Consider the following 11,099-nt stretch of genomic DNA (forward strand, 5'->3'; position numbering starts at 1 on the left):
CGGGGCTGGGACACATCTCCCCTCCACCTCCATCCCATTTCAACTCCCCCTGAGGTTCCTCTTCCAGCAAAGGGACTGAGGATACCTCATCCTTATTGGTGAGGGCTGCAGGTTGATCTGTCTTGGCGTTTGGGGAACTACAGAGATGCTCTGAAACAACCCAGACATCAAACTTGAACCATCAGCTCTGACCCAGCCCCTGGGCAGGGTTTGCTCCTGCTTGGGGGCTGCACAGTGGGTCAGGACAGGGGCTGTGTGTGGGGGTCCAAGGGGCTGACTCTCAAAAATCCCTTGGGCAAACGCTGTGGGGTGTTTGGCTGTGTGTCCTGCAGCCCTCTTGGAAATTTAATCCTTCTCCCCACATAATTTGCTGATTTTTTTGGTGGGTTTGTCTCCTGGCCCAGCCTCCTCTGGTGTGTGTTCTGCTGTGGGACTCAGACTTTTTTGGGGTCCATCAGAGGGGCTCTGCTGGCTGAGCAAGGATCCCCTGAGCCTGTCAGGAAGCACATGTCAGACACACCAGCCTGAGGAGGGGAAAAAATTCAAAGGTTTCCCTGCAAACCCCTCTGCCCTGCATCTCCTCTCCGTTTTGATCTCCAGTCTCATGCAAGTTTAAAAAGCCAAGTAACTGCTGACAGTGTGATTAACCTCCCCACCTGCTCCCTGCTGCTTGCTCTGCTGGGCAGAGGAGCTGGGCTCACCTGCCTGGGGGAAGTGAGGGTGTGGGGGGGTCAAACCGAGAAGGTCCTGTGGAAATTAAGGAAGGCTGAGCCTGGAAATAGACACTGAATTATTTAGTGCCCTCACCCCACCCAAACGCTTTGCTCTTTGGGTGGGTGATGCCCTGGTTTGCTTCCCAGCCTTGCTGTCCTGGCAGTGAGGAAATGGAGAGATGTCACTGAGATGCCACTCAGTGCCTGATCTAGCTTTGTGTAACCTTATTGTACATTTTTAATTCTCATTGGATTTAAAAGCAGTCAGAGCGTTTCATTTCCCACGGTATAAAATCCTGCTGGAATCGTGGTGACACTGGAATCCAGCTATAGCTCCAAATTTGCTTGAAGAAACAAAGTCTGATTTTGACAGCTGAAAATCACCAGTTTTCTCTGGGAAATAGGCACATCCCCACCCCCAAACCCAGCACCAGGTGTCCCCACATGCCCCCTCCCAAGACCCTCACCCCCCTCCCACAGATCTTTCAGTACCTCTGGGGGCTTCACCCCCCTGCAGCTCCCGTCGTATCCGATGTGCTTCTATTGATTTCCTCCCTGCATTTGTTTTTGTTATTTATTATTAATGGGATCATTTTTCCATCCTTCATGCACGAAGGCAAATTTTGTGTAAAAATCAATTGAGTGAGCACCGCCAATGGCTTGTTTGGTTTTGCTGGGCTTTCATCTCCTCCGTGTGGCCCCCAGGAGACAGAGAGCAGGATATTAAGGAACAAGCACGGAATAGAGGGGGGGTGGGGGGAAATCAATTGTTAGTGGTTCCAGAAGCCATAGAGAGAGGTTTGCCTGCAGAACCCGTGTCTCACACACTGGGGTTTGGGGCATTTCCTTGCCCTCTGCCCCGCTCAGCAGGTTCCACTTTCCTCTGACACTAAAAGGGAATCCCAGTTCTCGGCGGGTTTGGCGGCATTTTTGGTGGCACCCGGGGGAGCTGGGTTCGTGCGGGGGGTGCTAAGGAATGAAATGGCCCCAGGGGAGGACCCACGGGCCAGGACGAGGAGGCCCATCCAGGGGCTGAGCTGGAAGGAGGCCCCCGGCCCAGGTGGGAGGGAGGGAGGGGGACAGGGGGGTCAATGTTTGCTTGCTCTTTGTGCCCCCTCAGCAACAAACACCAGGGCCGAACTATTCTGCTGAAGGAGAAGGAACTGGACCCCCAGCTGGAGGGAGATCAGGTGAACTTTCTGTATCACCGGAGCACTGGGAGCCAAGCCCAGGGAAAGAGCAACAGAGACTGGAGCAGCAGATGGTACCTGACCCCCACCGTACAGACCCAGAGCAGGTGGAAAGGTCCTGGATGTGATATCTGGGCAGAGCGAGGCACAAACCTGCACACGCAGAGTGGTGAGAAGCTCAGAATCTGCAAAAAAATTGAAAATCGGGCAAAAAAAGAGCCTTCTGCACTGCTGCCTCCACACAGAGGAGCCGGGGATACAGGAAGGAGGACCCGGAGCTTCAGAGCCCCCTGGTCGGTGTGAGGGACACGAGGAGCTCACAGCAGCTCCTTTCCGAGACTGGAAATGCAGGTCTAAGAAAGTTCGCTCGGGGCTTGTTTTAGTTCTTTAAACCATTTTCTGTCCAAAAGAGACAAATGCAAAATTGTCACATTAAAAACAAAACAAAAAGAAACAAACAAACAAAATAAACCCAAAACCAAACCAAACCATAGCAGATCCAGGCAAAACCAGAGCAGCCACAAATAAAAAGTAAAGCTACAATGACGTCTTTGCAGTGATAAGAACAAGTACGATCCAATTTCCCTTCCAGAACCGAACAGGCACGAGGCTGCTCCGCAGCCGTGAGGTTGTCTGAGCAGACACCGATGAGAGGAAACACGGGCTGAGCCGAGAGGGAAGGATGCTGATCCCGTTTGGAGACGGTTTGAGGAGCTTTGAGTGATCTCTGTTGCCTGCTGGAAAACAAAAGGCTGTCGCAGGGGCTTGAGCTGCCGTGCCCGCGGTGTCACTTCAGTGCGTCCCTGCAGCAGGGTGACACACCGGGACTGACCCCGGGACACGGAGCTTTGCGCGCCCGGATCGCCCCCAGACCCCCCCCCCCCCGGAGCTGCCGGTACCGCCGATGCCGGGACAGGACGGGACGGGCGCGTCCACCCCACTTCCCCATCCCAAGTGCCCCCAAGGGGCCGGTCCCAGCCGGGGGATGCTCCCAGCCACGCACGGTGCTGAAGGAAGGGATAAAACCTCTTCTTACCTGTCTGGATGGTGTAAAACTGCCCGGCCGGGACCCCCGCGGCCGGGAGCCCCTCGGGCGGGCGGTGGGCAGCGGGGGGGATGCCACCGGGGCTGCCTCCCGCCCCGTTTATACTCGACGGCAGGCGATTAATAGTGCATCACCCTTATTTAAAATTGTCAGAACCCACAATATAAGGTAATGGCATGAGGGCATTTATTATTTAAGGACGTTTGATTGGGGAATAAAAAAATCTTGGAGGCTGATTGGAAAAATCAGGGAGCGAGGGAGCGTCCCGGCTGCCCGGAGACCGGCAATTAAAAGCTTGAATTTGTAACGAGGGAGGAGGATGACACCCGGTCCTCAGATTTGATGTTTCTCACTCACTGAAATGCCGAAGCTAAATATTCAGAGAAGGCTCGCGCTTACACCATTAATTTTTAATCGTTAAGGTCCTTCTGGGAATCGTAAATAAAAGCCTTTTCCCCTTCTAAGCGGCATCAGTAACGAACCCGCTATAGGTTTTCTTGGGGGGGGGGAGAATCTTTCGTGTTCCCTTGGTGGGAGGGGGGGGTGTGTCGGGGGGTGCCGGGTCGCCTTCCGCGGTGCGGAGCGGGGCCGGGACTCGGTGCCCGTGGCACCACGGGGCGAAGCCCGGTACCACTTCCCACGGGGGAGGCCCCCGTGGGAAGGTCTTCGTTGGTTTTGCTCTGGCAAATATTTTTCTTCGGTGCTGCCGGGGCGGCGAGGAAAGAGACGCGTCCCTTGGGGTTGAAAAATAAAGCTTTATTCCGGAGCGGGATGGGGGGCTGCGGGGGCTCCGAGCGCTGCGCGGCGGGAGGAGACCGGCGGGGAAGAGCGGGACCAAGTCCGGGGCACCCGGCGGATCTTCCGCGGAACCGAGTCCGGAAAACCCGGGGAAACCCCGCGGTTCCGCTCGGCTCCGGTCCAGGGGCGGGCGGGCTGACGGCGGGGCCGGGATGCCGCGGCGGGGTGTCCGGAGGGTCCCGGGGCCGTCCCTTCTGGTCCCGCCGCGGGAGCCCGGGGGGTCCCGTCCCGCCGTCAGTGCACGGCCGAGTACTTCATGCGCTTCTGCTTCTGGCGCTGGTTGCAGAACCAGACCCGCACCACGTTCTTCTTGAGGTCCAGCTTCTCGGCGATGGCGGCGATCTTCTCGGAGGAGGGCCGGGGCTGCAGGGCGAAGTACGCCTCCAGCGAGCGCTTCTCGGGGGCGGCGATCGAGGTCCGCTTGCGCTTGCGCTCGGTGCCGGCCAGCAGCGGGTCGGGGCCGTCGGTGCGGTCGCGCTGGGCCGCCTCGGCCCCCTCCAGCCAGGCCTGCAGCACCGGCCGCAGCGCCGACATGTTGTTGTGCGACAGGGTCAGCGACTCGAAGCGACAGATCGTGCTCTGGCTGAGCGAGCCCACCCCGGGCAGCTTCAGCGCCGCCAGGGCCGCCCCCACGTCCGCCTGGGTCACCCCCAGCCGCACCCGCCGCTGCTTGAAGCGCTCGGCGAAGGCCTCCAGCTCCCGGGGGTCCGCCTCGGTCTCAGGGGTGACGGGTGGGGGCGCCGGGCCCCCCGGGGGACCCACCCCCACGGGCAAGGGGCCGGCGGCGGCCAGCGGGTGCGGCGGCAGCGGGGCGGGCAGGGCGCTGGGCTCGGGCAGCCCCCCGACGGCCAGCGAGGGCGAGAGGTGGTCCAGCAGGTCGCCGCCGTCCAGCGCCGGGTGCGGGAGCGGGTGCGGGTGCGGGTGGGCGGCGAGGTGCGGGTGCGGGAGGGCGGCGGGGCAGGGGACGCCGCTCATGGCGGGGAAGGAGGCGTCGGGCTTGAAGGGGGGCGGGGGGTGGTGGTGGTGGCCCTTGGCGTGCGGGACGATGTCGACGGCGGCCAGAGCTTCGGCGCGGGCCAGCAGGCTCTCATCGAAGCTCCCGAATATATTGCCCTGCAGCTGCGAGCAAGAACGCGCATGGTGGAGTCAGTGGGGAATAGTGTCATCGCCGGATGAAAAACCTGCCTCGGCACCGCCGTTCCTCCGCAGAGCTCAGGTCATAAAAATTAATACGGCAGAGGCAGCCGCCCCGCGCAGACGTGAGGATCAGAGACGGGAGAGGGGGGAGAGAGGTGCCGAGACGCGCGATTGTTCTGGCGACATGAAAAAAACATTAAGCCCGCTTGCCTGTCAGAAAATTGTGCCTCAAAGCGGTAATTACGCTTCATCTACATACCTGCGGGGCCGGGAGGCAAACCCTGCGCATCGCCTCCGCGCCGGAGTGCAGCCCGGAGAACTTGGGCTCCTGCAGGGCGTGCATGGCGAACGGCTGCTTGGCGTTCATGGCCATCATCCTGGCGCACCTCGCAGGTAGGCAGCCCCTGACATCGGCTCAGGGTTTGTCTCTCTGCCTCGCCACTGCCCGAGTGAGCGATTTTCGATGGCAGAGCTTCCCCTTCCCCCCTTTCCTCCCCCCCCTCGCCTCCCCGCACCCGCTTCTTCACTCATCTTACACACTGCCTGCCAGGAGCGGGCCCCGCGCAGGCGTGATGCGTGCGGGAGCCGAGGGCAGCGCGGGCAGCACATGGGCAGCACACGGGCAGCAGGAGGGCCCGGCCCTCCCCTGTCCCCCCGCACCCTCCGCTCGGGCGGCGGGACGCGCCGTCGAGGCCGGGGTCAGGAGCGACTCTCAGCCTCCGGCCGGGCCGAGCATCTCCTGTCTGGGCCGCAGGCTGTGCCCCCCCGCTCCAATCCTGCCCTTCCCTCGGCCGTCGAGGAGCGTCCGTGAGCCGCAGGTCCCGGGGACGGGGCGGGAGGAGGGGACTTTTATCCGTGGGTAAAACACGGGCTGAAGTTTGGAGCGGAGGAACCGTCCTTGCCCAGGGACCTGCTGCCTGCTGAGGCGGCTGCTGTGGCTGTGCCCACCCCCAGGGATCTCCCCTCCGCCCCCCGCCCGGGAACTGATGTCCGCCGGAGGGAGGAACCAAAGAAGCCGCGGGGCATCAGGGGGACAACTCCTTTGGTGGCTCTGGGACTGTCAGAATCACAGGATGTCAGGTTGGAAGGGACCTCAAGGATCGTCTCGTCCAACCCAGAGCCCCTCAGCGGTGCCGGCAGGTCCCAGCGCTGTGCGGAGCATCCTGCTGCAGCGCGGAGTTGGACCGGAGCTGCCCCGCACCCCTCCTCGGGCATCCTGTCCTTCGGCATCCACCGCGCACAGGGGCCAGTCCCGCACTGCCAGCAGGAAAACGCTGCTGCTGTCCGCACCCGGCAGCACTGGGGAGTCCGGGGGGCTGCCGAGGAAACTCGGAACGTGCGAGGAAGGGTTTCCCTGCCGAGGATTTTGTTTTCACAGGAAATTGTGAGAAATTTACCCTCCCGGTAGAGTGCGGGGCTTCTTAAGCCTCTGCGGTGCATCTTTGGGGCTCAGAGCGGCTCCGAGGCCCCTGTCCAGGACCGCAGCTGGGTCAGGGGGATGCCAGCCCTCTCCCCCTCCTCCACATCCCCCCCCAAACTCTCCTCCAGCAGCCAACCTGCGGGAATCCTGTAAAACACATTCGGAAGGACAGGAGAGTGAACTCCGGGACGTTAAGTGAGCTGCGCCCTCCAGTGCGGGCTGGAAACAGGCAATGACACCCCCCCACACACACACCCCTCCGAGAAAAACAGTCCTGAAGTTGGTTTAATGCTACCACTGAGCAGTCCTTTTGTTTTTCCCTCTCCCAACCCTCACACGCCTTCAGGCACTGCTGTTCCCCAAACTATTCTGCAAAGTGTGAAATTCCACCTCCTTAACCAAAACCCAGAGCCAGCTCCCAGATCTGAACTTTCCAAGAGTTTTTAGGAGCCTTAATAAACATAGAACAAGAGCAGAAGGAGCTGCTGCCTGTTTCCTGGCACCCTAAAAACCATCCCAGCCCCAAGCCCCAAGCCCCAAGCCCCTTCCCTGGCTGCGTGACTGCCCCTGGGAAGGGTCACTGGGACTGGGACATGGAGCAGCACAGGGGATGCTGGCAGAGAGCTTGGTGCCCTGATTTATGATGAAAATTTAAAGGGAATCATTTATATTTCAGAGGGCCTAAATAGCTGCATGAAAGTTTTATCTGAGGCGGCACCATATTTATCAGCAGCCCTGCAATGCTGGCAGTAATTAATAGAGGGGTGAATTTCAGTCCTTTTCTGGTTTTAATGCTCCCTCTATTTAGTTAACACAAAGTAAGAGGGTGCAAAGAGGAGGCTGGGTCCAAAAACCCTGAGGTTGTGCCTGCTGCTCTCCTCACTCTGGCTCCAAGATCATTTGCACTGGGCTGGCACGTTTATTTATTGATTTTTTTCCCCACCTCTCTGCTGTTGCTTCCTTTCCTTTTGAGTGGGGAGATGGAGACTTCACACTCCTCCTTGTCCTGTTCCCACGTGGAACCACAGGCTCTGGTTGGGAGGACACACTGCAGGCAAATGTCCTACATCTGGGGACAGAACTGGGCTGGTGTCACAGCTCAGCCCTGTTCCCAGCACAGCCCTTCCCTCCTGAAGGCTTTGAAAGAGCCTGGATGGGGTAATCTATCCGCTGAGCTGCCTTTAATTAAAGCTGTAAAATATTGATGCTCCTGGCCCTGTCCATGGACGTTACACCTTACAAACAGAGAAGTCCAAAGGATAAACAATAACAAGTTAAAAGAGCCCAGATGGTTTGCCAGCAGAAACTATCTGCAGACTCAAAGGTGTCACTGCAATAGATTTCAGCGATCATTCACCTGCTGCTGAATAATTAATGGTATTTCTGGAAGAAAAAAAATCACCCAACCCATACCCTGATGAAACATCAGCAGTGACTCATTGAAAATCTGAAGGTAAGAGTCAGATTAAAAGCGTGTGCTATTTTATTCTTTGTTACAGTTCAAAGATTGCTATCTGCTTTCCTAATATATCAAATACTCTGCTCTTATTTAGAATTTATTTCAAAGCCCATCACAGTCACCGTGTTGTGGATAGGCTCTTGGTTTCATTGTATTAATTCAATTTAGTTTAAAAATTATACAGTATGTGCTTACACAGGAGTGATGGGAACTTTGAAACACAAACATGTTATTGAAATATAAATTTGTTTGAAATATAAGTGTTATTTAGCAGAGTTCTTGCTAATCTCTCTACAGCAGACAGCAAGCACTGTGATCTGTTACAGCCACAGAGCCAATGTAACTTCTCCCAGTAAATTTTCTCCAGTTGCTGTTTAAAGCCACCACACCATTTCCTGCAGATTTGGCTCCTCGGGAGCCCAGCACTGCTCTTTGTCACCTTCGGGGGTTGTGAGTGAGCTGAAACCTGCAGAGCTGGCACAGGGACACATCCCTTGGTGGAGGAACCCCCCTGCCTGCTGCCCCTTCCCCCTGCCACGGAGCTTTGGCTCCCTACTCCTGCCCACCCCAGCCTGGGGAGCATCTTGTCACATCCTGCACTGTATCTCTGAAAAATAAACCGTGTTTTTTGGACCTGACTCGAGATTCTGAGCGCTGGATCCCTGGGGAGGAGCAGTCCTGGGCGCTGGCTCTGGAAGGTTCCTGCAGGACCTGGCACAGCTCATCCCATCCCCTCACTGCAGCCGGGGTGGGTGGTGTGGCTGTCCCAGTCTGACCTAGGAAATAGCTAGGGTTACCCAGACACTCAATTATTCATCAGCTAAACGGCCAAGCATCAATTACCTGGCTTGATTCTCTTATTCATTAAGGAGATTGAAGAGCCCCCAAGTTAACAAAGCAAAAAGAAAGTTGCTAAGTTACCGGAGGTGCTGTGAAGAACGAGATGGAGGCATCAAGCCAGGGGCCAGGGAAGGACCCTCCTCACCTTGGAGAGGATCATCCTCACCCTGGCTGCAGAGACCTTGGGGCAGCCTCAGGCAAAATCCCATTTCCCACAGCTCTGGAGCCACCTCCCATGGGAAGGGACCTGGCACCAGGGGTCAGCTGCTTCCCGAGGGTCCCTGCAGGGCAGGGGGAGCTTGGGGAGGGGAAGGAGTGTGGGAACACGGGAGGGGTTTTGGGGGCCCCCATGGTGTGTGTATCTGACAGACACAAGGACGAGATATCCACAGCCCCAGGTGAAGCCCCAGCTCCTGATCACAGAGCTGCTCCCCAGCCCTGAGCACACCAGAAATACCTGTGAGCTGACATCTGCCTGCAGAGCTCACAGGGGCCTGGAAGAGAACAATGGGAATAAATGTCAATAAATGTCAAAATGCTGGAGGTCAGGAAGCTGCCATGTGTCTGGTCACCTGGCAACCATTCTGTGGCTCCAGGGGACTCCTCCCCAGAGGGGTCTGGGGAGCAGCAGAGGCACAGAACCCCCCCTCACTGAAAACAAGTCCCTGCAGGTACTCGTCTCTTGGCGGTTCCACCTGGTGCCATGAGCATCAAACCCAGAGCAGAACTAAAAATTCTTCAGCGTAAGGAAAGCACCGTGGCCATGTTAGAAAGCCAAGAGTGCCCAAGCTCCAGTGCAGCAGTGAAAACCTCGTTTAATGGCAGCAGAAGCAGGGGCCTGGCTGCAGGAGCAGCAGCAAAGCTGGTGCCACCTCATTTTTAAATTTTTCAGTAGACAAGGTTTTGATTCGAGGTCCCAGGGACACAAGATGCCAGGCAGCTCAGGCTGGCTGGGAGGTCTGCCTTGTACTCGCTTGTAATGTGCATGAATTATAGAACTTGTTTCTTGTATCATCCCCTGAAATTAAAATTGTAACAAAGGACACATCAGCGCTTGTTAAAAATAAACCTGGTCTGTTCCTGGTGCAGACAATAGGAGCGACACAACAAGGTTTTGGGGGTGCAGAACACAGCACCTGCCTGTCAGGCATCACTTTCTTGTTGCGTTTGCTCCTAATTCTAGCAATACATCTAAATGTAGTCTAGCAGGACTCCGTTCCACAAGAAATTAATGAGGAACAAACATTAATTATTCATGTCCTGAAACAGTAGGTCTGCTAATGTTTTTGCTAATCAACAAGTCCAGCAGCTGTATCTTTGTCAGGGCAATCCTGGGGAGGAGGGAGCAGGAACAATGCTGGGGTGTTTTACCCCACTGTCCCCAAAGCCTTGCCCTTAGTTTGCAGGTTTTTCTTCACATCAGGAATCCAGGTTTGATGCTGCTTTTCAATGCCTTCTGTTACAAGGAGGAGCTGAGATCCCCCCCCAGCTCAGTCCCAGCTGCAGGATGGAGCAAACTCTGGTGGAAATCATTCAGCTTTGTGCTGCCATCACATCCCCCTTACATTAATGCTTCCTGAAACCTTAATGAAAATTTGAAATGAAAATGTAAGAATCAAACGGGGTGGGAGAACTCCTGTCACCTGATGTTAAACTCATCCCTTCCACCCTCACATTTCTTGGGGTTTCACTGCAGAAGTCACAGTGGTTGCTCCATCTGAGCTCAGCTCCCAGCTCATCCCGTGGCCACGTCCTGGGACTGGAGGTGCCACCAGCACTGACCCACGTTGGTGTCACCCGGCGTGGGCTCCATGGTGGCCCCGTGCCACCATCTGGGGCAGTGCAGATCTGTAGGAACTCACCTTCCTTCCACCACGAGCAAACTGCAGACACTGTTTTGTAGCTGAATTAACAGGTCTCGTTACTCTTGTCCCTGTCACATCCTTCTCCTGGTGTTAACTGGTATTAAAGTATTCCAGTGGTATTGAAGCTTCCATGTGTCCAAACACAGCCTGAACGTCCTGTCTCATGGGTCTGGCTCTGCTTGCAGCCACACAGCCTGGTCCTGGTGCAGACCTTACCCCCTCTTTCACAGCAGAGGCACCAGCAGCTGGGTGAGTGCTTGTCCAAGAAATCTCCCTCACTGCTCTGACCCACAGAGAACTCAGTCACGTTAGGAAGTGCAGAGAATTGTTGTCTGACATGTCCTCAGCCACCAGAGAGCACGCCAAGGTACACTGTGTTGAGTTGTCTCCAAGTCATTTTCACATGAATTACTAAAGTGCCAGGGATGTATAATTTATCAGCATTTAAATAAATCACAGGGCAGAAGTGCTGGGAGGCTGTGGGTGCAGGATTTGCAGGCTGGGCTGGAGTTACCTCCAAACCATCACCCTCATCAGCACAGCACAGAGAGAAGGGGCACAGGAGGGGATCCACTCCTCCAAAATGTGATGAAAAACAACACAGCAGCCAGAGCCTGGGCTGGGGGTGACTC

General features: G+C 56.4%; 1 protein-coding gene across 1 annotated transcript; it reads right to left on the minus strand.

Moving 5' to 3' along the window:
* Positions 1-3,842: 3,842 nt before the first annotated feature.
* Positions 3,843-5,356, minus strand: POU4F3 (POU class 4 homeobox 3). The gene is made up of 2 exons (XM_071759149.1): positions 5,143-5,356; positions 3,843-4,865 (listed from the first exon to the last, which is right to left on the minus strand). Exons 1-2 carry the CDS (start codon positions 5,257-5,259, stop codon positions 3,981-3,983), a joined length of 1,002 nt encoding a protein of 333 aa, XP_071615250.1. The 5' UTR covers positions 5,260-5,356; the 3' UTR covers positions 3,843-3,980.
* Between the last annotated feature and the right edge of the window lie 5,743 nt (positions 5,357-11,099).

The sequence above is a fragment of the Heliangelus exortis genome, chromosome 15, assembly GCF_036169615.1.
Source record: "Heliangelus exortis chromosome 15, bHelExo1.hap1, whole genome shotgun sequence".
Taxonomy (NCBI): Eukaryota; Metazoa; Chordata; class Aves; order Apodiformes; family Trochilidae; genus Heliangelus; species Heliangelus exortis.